This window comes from Salminus brasiliensis, chromosome 2 (genome assembly GCF_030463535.1).
Source record: "Salminus brasiliensis chromosome 2, fSalBra1.hap2, whole genome shotgun sequence".
Taxonomy (NCBI): Eukaryota; Metazoa; Chordata; class Actinopteri; order Characiformes; family Bryconidae; genus Salminus; species Salminus brasiliensis.
The window spans coordinates 20,740,157-20,760,556 of NC_132879.1; the positions used below are offsets into that span (position 1 = coordinate 20,740,157).

The 20,400-nt window shown below is 40.0% G+C and overlaps 1 protein-coding gene across 3 annotated transcripts in view; it reads right to left on the reverse strand.

Annotated features, from left to right (window-relative positions):
* Nucleotides 1-65: 65 nt before the first annotated feature.
* The window catches only part of slc1a2b (solute carrier family 1 member 2b), a 37,529-nt gene continuing 17,194 nt past the window's right edge, over nucleotides 66-20,400 (reverse strand). Inside the window, exons 1-11 of one of the 3 annotated variants that reach the window (XM_072669906.1) lie at nucleotides 18,296-18,556; nucleotides 12,311-12,450; nucleotides 10,220-10,372; nucleotides 8,294-8,544; nucleotides 8,032-8,182; nucleotides 7,804-7,930; nucleotides 7,384-7,617; nucleotides 6,599-6,793; nucleotides 6,000-6,134; nucleotides 5,540-5,774; nucleotides 66-3,999 (exon numbers count right to left, since the gene is read on the reverse strand). In XM_072669906.1, the coding sequence (XP_072526007.1) occupies nucleotides 3,925-3,999; nucleotides 5,540-5,774; nucleotides 6,000-6,134; nucleotides 6,599-6,793; nucleotides 7,384-7,617; nucleotides 7,804-7,930; nucleotides 8,032-8,182; nucleotides 8,294-8,544; nucleotides 10,220-10,372; nucleotides 12,311-12,450; nucleotides 18,296-18,300 (1,701 nt within the window). In that variant the 5' untranslated portion in view covers nucleotides 18,301-18,556 and the 3' untranslated portion in view covers nucleotides 66-3,924. Of the gene's footprint in view, nucleotides 4,000-5,539; nucleotides 5,775-5,999; nucleotides 6,135-6,598; nucleotides 6,794-7,383; nucleotides 7,618-7,803; nucleotides 7,931-8,031; nucleotides 8,183-8,293; nucleotides 8,545-10,219; nucleotides 10,373-12,310; nucleotides 12,451-18,295; nucleotides 18,557-20,400 lie in introns of those variants that run through there. The other 2 variants (XM_072669915.1, XM_072669923.1) reach the window with 2 other exon arrangements.

Here is a 20,400-nt window from a genome sequence, read left to right on the forward strand (position 1 = left end):
ACAACATATCTTTTTGTCACACTGTATTCTGTGGTCTGGCTGTGAGAAACAAAGAAGGATCAGAATTAGTTATGAATCAACATTTATTAGTTATCATAATTGTATGTACACCAATGGTACAACACTTATTGATATGTATGAACATACTTTTATTCCACAGGTATTTATTTATTCATTTTTCTTCATTTCTTTGCTTATTTTTTTTTTTACTCCCATCCCATCACATCAAAAGAAAAGAAACATCACAAAAAGGATGAGAGGAATTTAGGAACAGAACAGATGGGTCCAGAAGTGAAAGGTGAGATAGGTTACAATCTACTAATGATGTTTACTTACACTTCAAAAATAATAAAAATAAACCGCTAATGCTAAATCAAATAAATGGGAGAATTCTGTAGCTGAGTATAAGTCTCTGAACTTGCAGAACGGGGCCAGTTGTCTACGTGCCTATATCTGCATGAGATGAAAATACTACTTGGAAAAAAGAGAACTGAGAACTGAGGTTTGAGAAGTCTGGCTAAATATAATGGAGAGCAACAGTGACTGGACTTCAGATGTATTGCGAGCAGCTCTCTACTGAACATCTGAGGTGAAGCTAATGCAGCAGAAATCACACAAAAAAGGAGAAAGTAGTGAAGGGACGTGGCCAGTTGGTTGCTCTATATCTGCTTCACACCTTATTTTAGATTAATTAACATGTGATGATACAGTTTACACAGCCAAGCTGCTTGAGATCCAAGTTTGTACAAACATTTCATATCATGACAATATCCACGTATAGATCAGGGGCATTCCAGACCAATAGCACAATCCTACAGCATTATGGTTGCTCCCTTCCCCTCTTGCTTCCGTCCTAATTCCCATAAGCAAGAGTCGGTGTAACATCCGGGGCATTCCGTGTTGCGATTTCACTGAGTAAATCATATATATATTTATATTTATGTACAATGAAAAAATGTTTTTTTCTGTAGGGAATAAACATTCAAAACTCGCATTAGATACAAAAAGGATATATATTCGGATATAACACATTTATGTGAGACAGCTAGGTACAGCTATTTACGCTTAAAACAAGGCATTTATTACAGTCTTCTCTATACATTTTCTAATCTATGTCCTATTTATGCATTACATAGAAGATACATGTCTATATGATTACAAAAGAAATGGTCACGCAATTAAACACTACACGTTTCCCCACTGAAAAATCCAAGAAAGCAAAAATCTGTTACCTACAATATGTACACAAAGTGCAAGGAGGCACTTTCAATTCATGCTTTTATAAGAAACCGGTGCAAAAAGAATGAAACGTCCGTCCATGCTTCTGTAACAGTGAGCTCAAATGTGGCAGTCGATCGCAGTGTATCTGCCTCTGGATCAGCATCTCCATTCATGGCTGGTCACATTAGATACCCATTAAGATTTTACGGAATGTGGAAAAGTCCAATCGAAAACACAGTGCCGGGGATGCAGTGACGGCTCTCTTGGCACAGAAAGCAAATGGGTGACAAATATCAATGAGCTGTGCGTTTAAGCTGGTGGTCTTCACAAAGCGGCTTTGAGTCATAAGGTTTTTTTTTTTTGGGGGGGGGGGGTCAAAAAATAATAAAATTAATAAAAATATTTCTATGAACATTGTGCTAAGAATGTGAGTGATATGCTTTCTAAGAACATTAACGAGCTTTTCAGAATGGTCAAACTCATGACGAGATGTACTGGTTAACGCTTTAGAGGCAAGGCAGAGTTTAAAGGAGCTCAACAAGAAAATTCATGACATCCATCCATTCTGGCATCTTAAAAAGGAATACACATGGCTGTGGGATGTATATATATATATATATATATATATATATATATATATGTGTGTGTGTGTGTGTGTGTGTGTTTGTTTTCATTGCCGTTTCTTTCATCCACCAATTGCTTCCATGCCATCAATTCTTAGAGGTATGTCCTGCCATTGGTCAGTCTCTGACAGTCAGATATAAGTCATTATTGCAGCATATTGGGGCTGCCAGAACAGTCATGTGCTTGCAGCTGAGGACTTTATGGATAGATATAGGAGAGCAGCGGGTGGCACTAATACACTCATACTGGGTTCTGGGGCGTTATAACTATTAGTGCTAAGGAGCAACTCACTTGTGCCCTCCTGTTCTCTTCCGGAATTCGCTTATGCTTTCAGTCCTCATATACCGAGACGTCTTATTAGCACCGCTTCAATATTCCCCTGTGATTGTATTGTTTAGGATACAAGCCAAGGTAGTTTCAATTGGAATGTTAGCCTTAACGTTGTTCCCTAAAATCTGTGCTTTTTAAATGATTCATTTGGGGGGATATGCTTGCTTTCTTAGGTAAAGGGAAAAAAAGAGTTGTATTTCTTTAAATGGGGATAAATGATAAGCAGTGCGAGAAAGCCAATAGAAAACAGTGCAAGCTTTTGTACATATAAAGGCAATAGGCATTTGGCAATCTGTAAACCCACTGTGTAATTTGTAAACAGGTAAACAATTACTCTCCAGCATGTTCAGAGGGCTTCATATAAAATAGATGAAACTGCCTGCATTAGGAATGTCTTCCCTGACAACGATGAGTGCATTTTTATTTGCCTGAGTATCTAACATTCTACAGTCCACAGATCAGAGGGAAATGGGCTTCTGATTCAGCGAGGAATTCTCATGTGCTATGGAATTAGGAGTCCTAAGAGAATCCAGTGTATTTTGGGCACGAGACGTATCTGCAATGTTTTTTCACCAAGGAAGCCAAATCCATAACTTAAACGTGAATAATTAACCTTCCACCAAAACAAATCGAAAACAAAACGATCAGCTTTTTTAAAAACACTGAGATAATAACCATCACTTTTCTGAATTATGCTCTAATTGTCAGTATTGAGCGGCGTTTCATTAGGCTCTGCTGTTGTTGTTGCAAAACTGTGTGTGCTTTGAATTGGCTCAAAAGAGTGCTGGCTAATCAGGTCAATTTCAGTGAATGTCAATTAAGATGTAAGCTACTGCTGCTGCTGCTGCTGCTGCTGCTGCTCGTTTGGTCCATTCTGATTCTCTGATGTGCATATATGCCTTAGTGTCACCTACGCACTAAAACAATCATGAACCCTGCCTATTAAAGAAGCCCACTAGGCCCTTAGAGAAAAGGAAAAGAGTAGGTTGAACGATTCCGAAGGGAGTGGGGGAGGCCTTCAGTCTTAACATGGCTTGTGCTTTTACTACCTTTGATCATGTGCAGTTGCCTTTACCCCTACTTGTGTAGCCTAGTAACACCAGATCTCCCAGCAGGTCACTGAGAGGACAGGCGTTAGCAGGTTGTACCAGGTAGGTCAGAGGTCATGGAGTGAGGTAAAATAAGGGTGAGGTTCCAGAGTAAACTGTCAAGACTATTGCTCTGAAGAAGCAGAGAATATGGACCGGGTACTGGCTTTTGTACAGACGTAGCACAGCATTTAGTTCTAAGTGAACCGCTGGGTCATCTGTGTCTTCTCTCCCTACCTTCGGAAAACTCTGCTCCTACGCCATTAAATGCATTCATCAACCCCCCACCCCCACCCCCCAGAGAAAAAACAGCATGCATATAGTATATATTAACCTCAGAAATAATTTAAGTTGCATTGTATGTCATTTCTCCTTTTACCCTCCAAAGCCTTGCAATCCGCTGCGCAAGTGTTAGCTCATAGGCACGTGTTAGTGCACTATCAGACAGTGTGATTCTAACCCTTTTTAGCATTAGTACATGTTATTTCAGACAGTCAAACAGGTTGTTAAACAAACTGTAATGGGAATAATAGAAGACTAAACTACAAAACCCATCATTTGTTCTGTGTGCATGATTTTAGTGTTTTTTTTCTCCCTCTCTTTTTCTTCCACAAGATAAGAAAGCTTAGGGGCTTGAACACAGGGTGTCTGCATGCTCGCATTAATCACTTTTCCGTGGTTCCTCTTCAACAAGTGTGTACTCCGCAGTTGAGCCATTTGTGGCCGCCGAGGTTACCTGAAAGCAATTACCATCAATATCTGAACAAACAGCTTTGCATATTGAACAACACAGAAACAAGATAAGACATCCTATATATTTTGTTATTATTCTATGAAAGAGTGATGATCACAGCCAAATCTTGCACTTAAATTTTCTCATAATCTCATAATTATTGTATATTTATAAGAGTTAGAACCACTGTGAATTCTACCTGGCCCTAAAGAGCTCACTAAAGCAAACTGTGAACATTTCTGTCATATTTATGACATTTTTATGTCATTTTCATAAAACAATTTATTGAGAAGATATAGACAAAACTGAGAAACATAGACCTAAAAATGTAACTTATGGTTATTTGTTTGCACCTGAAACCATGTGATCATTAACGCTCATATCTCCAAAGTTAAATTTCCTTCTGTTCATTTGTTCTCTGAGCTTGTTTGAGCACAAATCTCAAACCGATCAAAGCACATAGCTAAAAGGTATGTTTTTTTTTAAATGTCATGATATTAAGATTATCTAAAAAACATTTACATGCATGCACACTTTTCAATGGCACAGTAATATTTTGCCATGCATCCGCATGCATAATCCATATTATACATTACATTGACATCCACAATTTGGTAAATTTTATAATATATATAATAAAACACAAAACAAAACAGAGCAAATAAGAAAACATTCATCCAAAAACAACATAAAAAAAGACATAACATTTAATAATTGTGAGTGGCAGTATTAAGCCGGTACACTGTTATTTTGCAAGGCAGCTACAATGGTTTGCAACTTTGGATAAATTAGGTTAGTTTCAGTTAATCTGATCATTTCACATCAAAGTCATGCAAGCACAAAAGACAGCAGAACGGAAGCTTTTCTGTCATCCATGTAATATTTCAGGATCAAAATGAAATCTTACCCTAAAAAACGAGTGATAGAGACAGTGGTGTCTTAGCAACAAAAATAAATACTCTAAATGAAAATATTTCCAGTAAGCTGGCTAAAATGCTTCAAACTGAAATAAACGCACCATTACTTGGTGTTGCTATAGCTTTTAAAAAATATAAACATTATTCTTAACCTACTGTTTATCAGCACCAACCCTTTGAATGGCAGGCAATGTTGAGAGCACTGACAGTCTAATGTGTGCAAAGGAATTATGCAGTGATAATTAAGTGTGTTGGCACCGCATTTGAACAAAGCATGAATGGCTAATAAGTCATTTTCCACACATATATAGTGTGCATACCTTGAGGGTGAAGCCTACAATGGCAATTAACTCCTCATCTGTTCTTCAGTAAAGTATCTTCATTATTTACCAATTTGTGGCAATGTCTGCCCTATATTATAATTGTTTGGATGACAAAAATGCTGCCTGAAGAAAATGCCCACTGAAATATATACACCAATATTTTGTGAATAGTTGTGTATGTATTTACATTGGCATACAAACATGCATAAACATGCAGAAAATGATAAAGAAAGAAATGCAGGGTGAGCATGCAGCAGGGATGCGCTATATACAAGTCTCTATGTCCGTAAGCGTGAATTGTACCTTGCATTCATCTACCAAGACTGAATTGTGAGCAGCATAGACGCACTGGTTGGAGTTGTTTTCATGGTGGTTCTTGAGGTCATCGTAATAGGACTGCGTCTTGGTCATCATCTCAATGTCATCGGATTTCCCATGCTGGGCATCCAGGGCTTCCAGCTCTGCCTTGGACAGGTGATAAACGATTCCAGCACCATATGAATCGCCCACCACATTCACTGAGGTACGGAAGCGATCCCTAAGTACCAAAACAAGAAGACATCAGATGTCTGAATCAACACGTACTTCTCAGTTTTGTCAAACGTCCATTAAAGTTCTACTGGATGTTGACACTGGATTATATTTAGGACCAAAAATCGCTTCATTTTCTTCAACCAAAAGTTCACATTGGAATTGCGTTTTCATCAAAGTGTTTTTATGGGCAATAACCTGTGAAAGAGTGAACTATGATCAAAATACTTACAGAAGCCAGTCAACAGCTACTAGCAGACTGATGTCCTGAGTAGGTAGTCCTACTGCCGTCAGAATGAGCAACATGGTTACCAGTCCTGCACTGGGGATACTGGCTGCTCCAACACTGGCCAGTGTAGCTGTAAGACTAGAATAGGGTATGTAAAATTATATATATATATATATATAAACAAAAAAAACAGGTTTATTCATGTTTGATTTATATGATGTGCTGCATGATACAACGCCTTCAGACATTTGCTGTCCAACTTGTGAATGATCTAAATTCTAAATGCATAATATAAAACATGTGCCTTTTTTAGTAGATAGTGAGAAAATAATGAAATAAAATGGATAAAAAATAAAATTTGAGATATTTAGTTGTTCTGGGATATATACTGTGATATAAAAAATACAGGACTTTTCACCAGATTTCTCCAGAAGTCTATGATCCAACATGCCATGATATTAATAATGCCTTCTGTATACTGATGATTGGAGTAAAATAAATGATACTGGGTAGATACAATCTGCATCTGGTGCACAGCCCTACACACTGCATTAACACCAGCACAGGTAACCATAAAAATGAGCGAGGCAATTGAGGCCTACCTGACTGTGACAATCTGGCCAGGGTCGAGGGCAATGCCATTCATCTGGGCAATGAAGATAGCAGCTACAGCTTCATAAAGAGCAGTACCATCCATGTTAATTGTTGCACCAACGGGCAGTACAAAGCGAGTTACTCTCTTGTCGATGCCCAGGTTCTCCTCCAGACAACGGAAGGTGACAGGCAGAGTTCCAGCACTGTAGGATGAAGGAGAATTAAAAGGTCATTAAATAGATGAAATCTATTTATGTATCACTACCGTGACACTGCATTTTCCTTTGAGATCAATACACATCTACTAATTCAAAATCTCTACCTACTTACCTACCTTCCAAACCACCCACCCACCTATCTACCCACCTATTTAACCTTTTTGTTTACTTGAATGTCTAATCTAAAACCCTAATATCATCTTAATAGTGCGTCATTTCTGCGTGTTACTTCCACGCAGTCAAAGAGGTTCAAGACCATAACCCTGAAAAGAAATAAGCACAAATACTCAAAGACAGATTTAGTCGAAGTCTGACACTGCATCTGGTCTCATAGCTCAATTCAACTAAAATATGTATAATCAATTTGCAGAGGACGGCCTTTTTTTATCCTTAAAGCTGAGACTAAGGAAAGTCAGATGACAGCTTTAAACAGAACTGGCAGTATTATACTTACTTACTGTATTACTAACTTACTGTCTAATGCTGTGATACACTGTATCATTTTGTGTTCATTTTGTGCATAATATATATATATATATATATATATATATGATTAAAAGTGTAAGGTGTCACACCTCGAGGCCGTTCCCAGGGCAGTAATCCAGGCTTGGAAGATGCCCATGAAGAAGCTGAAGGGATTTTTCCTCACAATGGCAAAATATATGCACGGTAGGAATATAGCTCCATGAATGATGAGTCCGATGATGACTGTGATCATGTACATCCCCAGCTGTCTGGCCACCACCTCCAGATCTTTGATGGAGATAATCTTGCCACAGATCAGGCAAGCAATACCGAAGGGGGAATACCTAAGCAAATACATAAGCAAAGACATACCTCATTACTCTTTACTTGACTAGGCACTCTGAGTCTCCTGAGATCAATTATGTCTTCTATAAACAATTCTATCAGACACCAGACTGTAAAAAGAATTGCTGTTTAGAAAACACATTTCAATGACGGCGAGTCAAGCCGACTGTAATATCGCCACTGACCACATAATCATGATGACGAGCCTCATCACAATTTCATTCAGGATGTTGAAGAAGTCAATCATGAGCCTTGCCTTCTCTCCCATCTTGCCCATGCAGATACCGAAGGCAATAAAGAATCCAATCAAACCTGAGAGAGATTGCAAAGGCGTTGATATTCAAATTTCCAAGAAACTATGAGCAAAACAATTTCATATTTTATGCTGCCTAAGAAATGGCTTGAATACCTACCCAACACATTCATTCCACTCTTAAACTGCAGGGATTTCTTTTCCTTGAATATGGGCGGAGGCTTAGTGGCACCAGAGAGGAACTCATCCATGGTACTGTTGGTGTCATCAAAATCTGGCTGTACCTCAACCTTCTTCACAACAGTCTGGATCTATAAACGCAGATAGAAGCCCAATCCGTTCAACTTATCCTAACCAGGAAACGTAAGACCAAAAACCTCAGCACTGATATTAAATGGCTCAGGAATTGTTCAAATGCTAACCTGCTGGAAGCAAGCCTGCACCAAGTTCTCAGGGAAGAGATTCCTGATGAGATCAAAGAAGGCATCAAGACTGGAGACCTCGTCGTTCTTGAGTCCCTCCCCAAGGTTTTCCTTTAGTTTCGGGTTGCCAGGGTGAATGATCAACACCAGTATTACTCCCAGAATGGCAGCAATTACAGTAGTGGTCATGTAATAAATCATTGCTCTTGTACCCAGACGACCACTAGACTTGGCATCCAGACCCGCAAGACCTGGTTTGAAGATAAACAACAAATTAGTGCATTTGTTCATTATTAGACAGGTATGAGGCGCACATTAACCTGCACCTAAATAAGAGTTATCTACAGCTGCACGTACCCAGTGTATCCACACATCTTTCTTTCATAGTGAATGTTGAGAGGTTAGGGAAGCTTTATGTTGAAAAACACTCCCTTTAACATATTAAATTGTTGTGCACTGCTCATTTTGGGTCAAAATACATGAACTGTTAGTGTGCTATTCATTTTAAATTATGTATAGTACTGTATAAATATCATATGTACTAAAGCAGTGTGCACTGTGTACTCAATTTATCTTCAGAAAAGTGTTTTTCTGATTGTTAAAAATACTGCATAATTTGAACATAAATATAAATGCAATATAAAACTAATAAAACAGCAAAATGTGACAGGAATTTCTTATAATCAAAATGTTGGTTAGTCAGAAGTGCAAAAGTAATGAATCACACATACATTTATTCAAATATACCAACAGTAGCATAAGTTAAGCCTAAATTAACCAACTAAAGTGCTGATTAACCGAAATTACTTCTTGCTCTCGTAGTATTATTTCTATTATTTCTATACTCGTAGCATAGGCTTACTGTTCAGTTTAATGGCTTCTTAAATATAATTTTCTCAGATCTACAAGGTGAAGTGCCAAACTTGTATTGCATACCAATATTTCAGATTTTCTAAGTGTAGGTAAGTGAACAAATCTTCTACAGGAAACAATATATAAGTTATAAACATATAATATATGACTATATAAACATGTAATAAACATATTTAATGTGTGCATGTCACATTCTGTTTGTGTTTCTGTGAAAGTTTCATTATTAGTAAAGAGTTTATGCTTTATGCGGGTGGGCTTTTCTTCTGTTTCTCTGTTTGAGATTTGTCTGCTTGTCTCTCTGGCTGTTGCTGAGGAGTTTTATTGAACAGCTAAACCCAGAAGACCACATGAGATCATTGCAATAGGGCTCTACAATGATCTCCTGCTGACGGAACTGTGCTGAATTACACAGTACAACTCAATGTAAACAGTGTCTTGACTGTGCTGTGCTGTATTCCATAACCTGTTTCTGTTATCACATGTTCACTGTTATGACAATCCTCCTTTCCGCCGAAAAAATACTACTACTCTCAGTGATTATTACTGGTACTGTGATTGAGCACTGCAATATTGTGCAATGTTAACTGCTGCGATAATGTACATTTTCTGTTTCTGTATGTGGAATTTTATGTATCACTACCGTAACATTTTCCTTTGAGATCAATACACATCTACTAATTTAAAATCTCTATCTACCCACCTACCTTCCTAACCATCCACCCCCCTATCTTCCTATTTAAACTTTTTGTTTACTCGAATGTCTAATCTAAAACCCTTTATATATCATAATATATCAATATATAATATATCATCCTAATATATCATCCTAATAGTGCGTCATTTCAAATGCATACAAAGTAAATATTAATCATCATAAATCACTGAAACAAATATGGCACTCTAATTGAAGTGTTTTGACAAAAGAGTCTGACTGAGAGTTTTGTCAATGCTCTAATGGCTTTCCAACCATGCGAACTGCATATAGCAGCTATAAAACAACATGTTTGAGAAAGAAGCATGGACAGGTTTTTCACCGATTGGGTCACCGGTTACCTGTGATTAAACTGGAGATGATGAGAGGAAGGATGAGCATCTTTAGCATCCGCATCAGAATGTCTCCAGGGAATGCAATTACCATGACAATATTGTCATCGATAGGAGAGGCTACACGCAGAAGCATACCAGACACTGCTCCTAATATCACACCTGTGACAGAGAGAGAACGAGAGAGGCATGAAACAGAGGGTCAAAAAGGGGAAGTAAAAATGTATATATTAATTTCATTTGCATTTAATTTGCCTAAATATTCCAGAAAGACTTGAAAGACTGACAGACTATCAAGCAGCATTGTCTAATTCCAGACAAATACATTGCTATATTTCGGTAGTATGTATTTGTGTGAGGTGCTGTGTTGGGGAGGCACTGAATCATGCGCATGAAAAAACAAAAAGAAGTGTGAAGTGAGAGGAAAGAACGGGATAGAAAAAAGTGTCATCTCATCAGTGTTAGGGACAGACTCTTGGAATGCATGAATAGATAACCATCTGTATTCCCCAGAGGGGGGGAGCAGTTTTTTTTAAACAATCACTTTGATAGTGGGCAGGAATAAGGAATAAAGCCTGGTGCTGCAGAGCTCTGGTGCTAAATCAAAAGCCATGCTGAGAGCCTGGGCCTCCAAGAATAATTTCCCCAGAGAGAACTGACCACTTCTCTGTACGGATGGCCTCTCCGTTGTCCAGTGACCAGGCAGCCTGGAGCCCTCGCAGCCAGACAATGCAAGCCAGACAATGACTTAGAACAGCGGAGCAATCTCCTGGAAAAGATGTCTCCTGTGTACTTGTGCCAAAGATTTACAATCCAAAAAAATCTGTTAATAAAACACTACTGGGCCCCTTTGAACTATGCCCTTCAGCAGGAAAGCCCTCTTCCAATCAGGGGTACTGGCTTCTACAGCCCCAGGAACAACATAGAAAGACTTTTTAGTTGATGTTTTAGTTCATGAAACATATCTTTACTGAATTATAGAGCTCTAATGCACTCAAGCAGATTATCTGATGGGGCTGTAATCTCGCATCAATGCAAGCAAATAGCTGATTGCTACATGCCTTTTATATATGCTCTAAACAACCCCCCCCCACACACACACATACAGATGCACGTGTTTACAGTGTATGCTGAAGGCCGGACCTCATATGTAATGTACACACCACATGAGTGCATCATTATTTTATAGTTTTAACTCCACTGAGCTTGCTCACCCTGTGTAACCCTGTGTGACAGCGGGTTTACTGTTCTCTGCCTTTTCAGGGCCAGTAATAAAAGTCCCACAGATGCACCACAGGATAACATCAGCACTTTAATTCTAACACAATCAAACAATGTTTTCTCATTATTGTTCACATTTAACAGGTTACAATGACTCTGTTGGTAGAATTATCGTGTCTTGTGGCCTTGATTAGTCCTAGAGTTGGGCTTTTGGCTCCTCTCTAGAAATGAAGATCGGCAATGAAGATAGCAATGGAGATCAGTCCAGAACAGTTCAGAACTCTAATACTGGGGAACTCCCAGGAGGTTCCTTATAGCACAGAAGAACATTTTTCGACTCACAGTGATAAAGATTCTACATAGAACCATATTATAAGTTTTTTTTTTTTTTTTTTTTTACCATATAAGCATCCAGGTTGTTTGAGGGGTCATAGTCCTGTTTAAAACCCTCATGTACAAGTAAAGTAATCTTTGTTTATTTAAATATATCAATATTCATGTTTTTGTCTTTTTTTCTCACCAATAACCCAACCCACTGTTTAGTACTTTCTCAACACTGAGAGGGTGACGACACATGTGCAACCAGCCATCGCCTCTTTTCAAACTGCCACCATGCAATGTCATCAGGCAACCAATGCATTCGGAGGACAGTGCTGGGTACCCAGCTCTGATGCAGCAGCACTGGAGTGCTGATGTGGGGAGACAGAGCCATGTACCCATTCGGAGAGAGCAAGGTCAATTGTACTAAAAAACAAACTATGTACAGAAGATTGACAACAACTAAAAAATATTTTAAAATGTCAACAAATGCCCAGCTTGAACTGTAGCAGAAAGCCATACAGAACAATGTAGCGGTGGGAGAGAGTAGCTGATACTCACCCAAAACAGTGAGTGTGAGGAGCAGGTTCTTGCGCATCTTCTGGCAGATGAGGGCACATTTGGAGCGTGGGGCAGCCTCAATGGGCTCCAGGTGGCTCTCGTGCATTCGCACCTCTACTTGCTTAGGCATGCTGTTGGCTCTGTAAGATCAGAAAGAGAGAGAGGGAGAGAGCAAAAGAGGAATATATATGAGAGTGATATTAGAGTGTATATATATATATATATATATATTAGAATAACAAATAAAGGTTCTATATAGCAATACCATAGAAATACAAAAACTATCACCGGATAATAGCTTAATAAAATAAGTGTATATTGTGTGATTGTGAAGTTTAAGGAACCTTTCAAATAGCCACATGATAAACAAGGTTGTATATGAATTGCGAGTTGCCACTAGAACTGTACGCCCAAGCCGAGAATCACTTAGAAAGCTTTGTATTTGTATGTTGTGCCAACACATGCCTTACGATACGAACATCACATCTGATGTAAAAACCAAAGTAACCTCCCGAAGGCACTAAAATGTCCCGTATCGACCTTTAAAGCACACAGCAGCATCCTTCATGATAGTTAAGGATGTTGCAGTTAATGTCTTCATGATAGTTCTGTCCAGGGTGGGAACAGATGGGAGACAACTGGAGAGTCACTGTCGTCTGCTCATGATTAAAAGCGAAAAAAAAGAAGGCAGATTTCGTCAGTAGCAGTCTTTAGAACAGACTCTGAGCTGTTAAGGAGGAACAGATGTTGTGTTTTTGCTTAGCACTGTTGATGATGAGCTCCTGTCACAAAGACTAACACTTCAAAAGTGAACTTATGTGAGACCATGTGTGTATTATTCGATCAGCAAGTGAACTGGCAGAAGGACGTGTACTTGCAAACGGAAACAAACAAGATGTTTCTGACTCACAAACTTTATTATGAACTCTGAATACAGAGATCAGTGGGGATTCTTTGATGAGCAACCACTATTTTCTAGGTCCATGAGTGTCATCAGTACATCAGTACAATCTGTAACAAGCAGATGTCAGTCCATTTTGTTGTTATCTTATTTTATTAAAAATATATTTTTGTTCTTTAATGTATAAACAGTAATTAGTGACCTTGGTAGGGGCTAAAAAACCCTGTTCCAACCCAGTTATTTTGTCTCAGAGTGAAACACGCTGATTTTACATTTAGGGTGGGCTCACAAAAAAGTTCTGCTTTTATTGGTTGGTTTAAGTCAATATAACATAGCTTATCTTTGCTTTTAGCTTTGTAACAAAAACATAGCAATTCTTTTTTGTAATTATTCTGGATAATTACAATGAATAATTTTACTGGATAGTGTTGTTGCCCTCCTGGGGGGGCTTTAGGTGCCTATTCGGTGTAGCGGGCGGTAAACTAGCTGAAGAGATCAGTGACCAGTCAGCTAGACTAGCTTTTAGCCAGAGCTATTTTACAGCTCTGGTTTACTCACATTGAACTTGCTTCTGAAAGTTTCTGGTTTTGCTTATGAACAGTGTACTCCCATGTACTGAATTATTCAACTATGCCCAGATTAATACTTTAAATGAGAGCTCCAGTTAACTAGTTAAATTACAGCTTAAGATAATAAGATAAATAAGATAACAGTTGATTTATTTGACAGTTGTGGAGACATGTCATAGACCCAGATAGACCCAGAACCCTTCGTCCCTTCTTTACAAAGGGCTAATTATCTTGATGCACCTACAGAACCAAGTTATGTTTTTGCTATATCACATCTTTATGTGTAAACAAAGACAAAACGTGCCTGAACAGGAACTGATTTCACCAATCTCTATCCCAAAAGTAACAAGTAGGGGTGTAAAGACTGTATTAAACCATACATATGGTACGGCTCAAAACAATGCTCACTTCTGAGTTTGGGATTTGTATCTTAGTTCTGTAGAGCTCTAATTAAATACTGCACAGCCTGACTTGGCTCGCCTACATTCTCAAATAGCATTGCATTCAGTGCCTGCCGTAACAGCCTTCTGACAAAAGAAACCCCAGAAATTGCCACTCATCATTTCTAAGCAAAAACAGAAAAAATTGAGCATGGGTAGAGATCATCAGTCCAGCCACCAGTTTGATCACTGGTATTGGGGTGAACAAGAGGAGTGTTTTAGGGATACAGTTCTAATACAAAAACCTTTATTCAATATGAAGATTCTACTGAGACTTTCCCTTTCATCCATAGACTCGTAGTGATGCTCACACGTTTTCCGCAGCTCTGAAAGCTGAGAAGCAGCTCTATTTCAGACTAGCTGTTAGGTCTGTTAATTAGTGAGGAGAGAAGCAGCTATGCTCTGTGCTCGTGCATGTGTGTGCGTGTTGTAGACAGGTGTGAAAGCAGAACAAGAGAACCTACTGGCTTCATCTCTCAGGCAGATGACAGTGTGCAGAAAACTCATGGGTGGTTTCTTGTTACAGCCACCATATGGATATCAAACTAGAAGGCATTTGTCCAGGTGTATTCTGAGCTAACGCACCATGGGGGAATAAAAACAAGCTAATCATGAATCTCTCTGTGGCTATTCGTCTTGTTCTAGGTCCATTTTCCAATCCTGATTTAAACCTAAATTGAAGTAAGCCTCAGCGAATGGAGATTGTGGAGATAGCTTAATCTGATCTTGATCTCCATACCCACCTCTTGCCTTTAGTCTATTACAAGTGAGATTGCAAAGAAATGAATGTGTCAATCCAGTGTGCGTACTGTGTTCATTAGGTTGACCAGACAGAGCTTCTCCTGTGCCTTTAGCCCATGTTTGTTTTTCCAGTGTGTTCTCATCCAATTTGCTTGGGGAATATGTAAGGTGTGTTAATAGAACCAGGATAAACTGGCATATGTTTCAGTCCTAATGAGGTATATATATATATTGTTCTTTATAGGTGAAGCAGCTGGTCAGCAGTAGGGCACACAGATGGATTTTCTATGTTTGTATGTGTGAAAATAAGACCATATTCCATAGTTTCCATTCCATTCTAACAAAACTTATGAAGTGGGAAAGGTATTAGCTCTTTCATTAGGTATGTACACACTATGTATTAGTATCACTATAAGGTAGTTCAATTACAATCGAACTGACCTACAGGCCCTGAAGGGTACAGGCTATCTGGTCTTATAGATAAGACAGATGAGACTTGAGACTACACTAATGCTATTTCACTTTATGGAGTTAAAGGAGCTTATATGCTAAGTCTTGCTTAAAACTAATCACCTTATAAAATCATTAATACTCATTGGGGTGGGCAATATGGTATTATTATTACAGTTTATTACAGTAGACGTTTTTGAGCACATTTTGGATATCATCAGTACTTAACAGAAGATGCCAATTTTAGCTTATAATTCAAGCTTCACAATCGCACTAACTTGTAATATGGAAAATAGCTTCACTGTCAATGCCACTCCGGGCCTAGAACACTCGAGACCGCTTACGAGAACTGTGTTATGCTTTACGGCACACGCCAAACACCAACAACTATGGGTCTTCAGCTAGCTATAAGAAGACGCTAACTCAGTATTCCCAGTACGGACATCATGGCAGAGGCTGTGAACCCGAGGTGTGGACACGCTTTTTCCATTTGCTGTTTTGCTAATTCAGAAGCAGGAAGTGTACGGCATCACCTACTGATTATGTGACAGCTGCTGTTGCCGGATGTGTCCAGTCTCACATTCTCGCCCTGATTTCACAGAATTAGCTGCATATATGAATTAAATGTGAAATGGAGAACTCATGTGGAGTAAACCTGCGGATCCCTATGTCATTAAGCCCTCCCACCGAATGGTTCTGTGGCCCCAAGTACAGATAGCTAACAGTGTTGAATGTGTCCATATGGATAAACCACCAGATTGGTTACCCTCCATGCTCAGAACTATTCGACTCTGCAGTGGAAAAGAGTGGAATCCATGTTTTGTAAGGAAAATCTAGTTGAATAGCTGTGCTTTGTATGCGAGCACCTGCCAGCATTCCTATAGGTTAGAGTCAGATGTTAGCAGCATGCTGTCTCTGGTCCAGATTTTGACATGGTTCTTTCACCTCTGGCATTATCTTTACCGATTCTGTATCATTCAGCTTGTCAACAACTGCATGTGTACAGCTGCCAATCACTCTGCAACTGTGTAACTGTGGGGAGAGGGAGGAGGTGGGTATTATTTATGCATAATGCTATTTTTAAGAACATGGACTAATTACAAGTTTCATTATAACAAGAGCATAAATTGTCCTGTTTAATTGGATACAGTGCAGTGTACAAAATCTGCTTCACAGCCTACTCATTTTGACAGTACATTTAATGTAGTGCTACTCAAGCTATTTCTAAAAAGAAAAGCTAAATACTGTGATGCGTACTGGATATTCTAAAAATACCTTCAAGTATTGTGATGTTATATGCTTTCCATATCACCCACCCCTATGGTAGACATAATGTGGAGGAGAATATATGAGCATGGGGGGGGTAATGAAACAAGGGGGCTTTAAAGTAACTATATCTGTATTGGGGTTAGCAGGTTAAACAGCTGAGAAGGTAATGTAATAAATGTAAGAAACATATCTCTCCTCCTTTATTGTGACCTTATCTGCCCTTTGTAAAGGAGTTACGATTATCCCCGGCCACAAAAGTAATTGAGCTGTCCGGCAGTAGAGACTGACAAATCCAAAAAGAAAAACTAAGGCAGAGCTGTGGGACGAGAGCTTTCAGGGCTGTCTAGTGAAAAGGTTAACAAGTTTTTACTCAAGGTGCCAATCATCTTGATGTTTCCACACCATCTGTTCTCATCAAGCGTTTAAATGCCACACATCAAGGCCTAAGGCCTCTTTTTCTCTCTCATTTTGTTTTTTTTCCCCAGTAGTCTTCTCCCAGTCCTTCATTTATCGTTATCTCAGGCTAGCCTTAAATGAGGCGACTGAATAATACAGTGTTTCCATTTATTGCACAATAATGATAAGGTCAGCGAAGTGTCAACCTCCCAAGAACACTTATTTTGTCATACTGACAAAAATAATACTGACTGGCTTTCTTCGTCCAATGCCACTGGGTGGAAGGTTACTTAAGTTCAATGGACATAATGACTCTTTGACAGAGTGTGGTAGCTTATGAGTGTCTTGGTGTGTATGTGTGTGTGCATGTGTGCGTATGTGTGAGAGGGGGGTGCAGGGGGTGTTGGGCATTCGCTATTCCAACCGCGTTAGGTGACCTTCCACCCAGCAGAAAAAAAAGGTCAGACAAACAGCAAGCCGGATTTGTCACCTGCAGTCTTAGTAACAGTGGGCAAATGTGCAGCAAAGACAGCTCCAGGCCCTGTCTCACCCCAGCCAATAAGCAACATAGAGACCACACTGATTCATAATGATAAATATTCCAAGGCTGTTCTTCTCTCTCTCATTACATTCAGCCCAGCACATGGACCCACAAAAACGGGGCATGATCGTTAGATGACAAGCGCCTCCAGCACTGAGCTTCTGAGGTCAAGGGTTAGAACCATGGACAATGCAATGTAGTGACAGATGCACTTTGTTTAAGGAACGGAGGAATACATAATTGGGTCACAGAAACATATTAAAGATGATTAAAATCCTTAAACTTTACAGACCTGGTAGGGGGGCTACATGCTCCTCATTCTTATGACTTAATATCTCCATTACTTTGCACTGGTTTACAGGCAGATACTGAACATTAAGCCAAATGTTGAGAACATGAAAAGTACCCTAAAAAGGTAAGAAGAATGACTACATTTAAGTGTAGTAATAAGCTGATGGTACTGTCAGGTTGGTGTTGCAACAAAGCCTGATATCTCTGATACTTTACACGAGAAGAAAACAAAAGCTCTTAAGACTTTCTTAGAAGGTATTGTAATTAAATAGTTAAGAGGTCTTGACCTGAGAGCAACGATCTACAAAAACCTTAAAACCACCACAAACTCACAAAGACTTTGCTGGTGACTCTACTTGAAACAGTCATAAATGTGGATGAACTTACGTCATCTCTGGTTGGTTGGTTGAATGATGTGCAGACTGGCTTCAGTCTTCAGCCATGAGCATGAGCTGATTCAGCCAGACAAGGAAGAGCCTCCAAACACAGGACAGGACAGTCTTGCTGCTTTAAAGTCCAGGCCACCCGGGATCACTCGAATGAACCCCAAGTCAAAATGACTTCTTCTCACTTTGAGGGCCGACAGCAAAACCCTAAGTCCCGTTACTAAGCAGCCAGAGCGAGTCAGTCCCAAAGAGACAGAGCGAAGCTGAGATGGTCTGAAGCACTGAAGCAGCAACAGTGGAGGTAGCAGAGGGAGGAGTCTCTAACCCAGATTAAATGTAAGCACTGAAAATCCCCCAGGGACCCCTTTTCTCTCGCGCTCTCACTCTCTTCTTTCCTTAATCCCCCTAGAAAGCATGTTCACCCGCTCAGGAAATCAGTCGTCTCTATGCAAGGCGCAGCACAGCAATTTCAGATCAAACAACCTATCGGTTGAAAAACTTCCCCGGTCAGGCAAAGGCAAATTGCTGGCAATCAAAGTCTTTGTGAAAGGCTCCTGTCAGGTGGTTTAATCTTGTTGAGTAAAGGTTGTCATTGGAAGATGACAAGGTTGAGTACAGTGTTTCTACAATGCGCCTATGCTTCTCACTTTATGAGTCTCTACTCAGAAGCTGGCGAGTGCTGTTTTCTGTGTTCAGAGCCATCCATCCGGAGTTGGTTTGCTGCCACTGCTGCGCTACTGGTGTACAGTATAAAAGAATGAGAAAAATGCACACTGTAATAGTGATCCCAGGTCTTACACTAATCTCATGTTAACTCATTATTTTACAGCAGACACATTTGGCAGTGAGCCGATTATGCAACCCTTCGTAACAATGGCGAGTGTGTTCACACTGGGAAAGGAATGGATCTTGAAAGGCTTTTCTAACACTGTGGAGTAGCTGCTGAAGCAAAGGGCCTGACACACAGTGGAGGTACAGAACGTTTCCTCTTTCAGTTCTAGATAAAAAGAAGAAAGCAACAGGTCCATTAAAAGTCTAGATGAAGAATGAACATTAAAAGATGCAGTCGCATTACAGCAACGTGAAAGACAGCTCCAAGGTAACAGCCATGGGAATCCCATCAGTCCCTATTTGTCCCACAATTTGTCAAGAGATCCTCTCTCTCCTGTTGTAATCAGACTGAGACGCCTTGTTCTTTTAGCATTTGAAGGGAAGCTGGATGTATGGGGAATGTATAGGGAACGCAGAGATTTGTGTGCCTATGTGTGGAAGTGTGAGCCTCACACTAGCTGGCCAAAAGGGGCCAGTGAAAGGCATCTTAAATCTCTCTTTCTCTCTCCATCTCTCTCTCTCTCTCTCTCTCTCTCTCCCTCTCTCGCGCTTTTGGCTAAGGCCATGTGAAGTTCCCCTGCTACCCCTCTCCTCATCTGAGGACTCTTTGTCCAACACGCAAACAGTGGCAGTGGCCCCTGCTACCCCATAACCCCCCCCCTCCCCCAAACTGCCTCAGCCTCAGCGGCCAAGACCGGGCACCAAATTTGCATGGGAGAGGGATGGAGGGTGGGCATGAGTCGAATGCCAGCTCCATTCAGGCGGCTGATGTCATGCCTGTGCCCACCGTGGGAGAGCTGTGGAGGGGCTTGGAGGCCGATGGATAGCACTTTCTCCCCCCCCTCCCCCACCCCCCTCTCCAGCTCCCTCTTTTCCGGGATGAATGAATCTTTCAGAAACCGCAGCCCATTGTGCGACATAATCGACAGCGATTATCCCGATTTTATGCTGCCTTCGTGGAGCGAGGGGTCACTCTCTCTCCCTCTTTCTCCTTCTCTCTCTGCTTAGTGCTTTCACAGAGGATGCAAGGCAATGACGGCCCTCGCGGGTTGTCTTAGCAACCCGGGCACAGCTCAGAGGAAAGAAAAAGAGAGAGGAGAGAAGCAGAGTAAGTGAGAGAGACTAATAAAGCTAAAGAGAAAGAGAGACTAACAAACGAATAAGAAGAATATTTTAACGGTCATATACAAAAATGTATTAACCATCATTTTTTCAATTTTTTTTTTACACTATTTGAAAACGTTAGGCCTTTTACATTGTATTAGCATATACAGT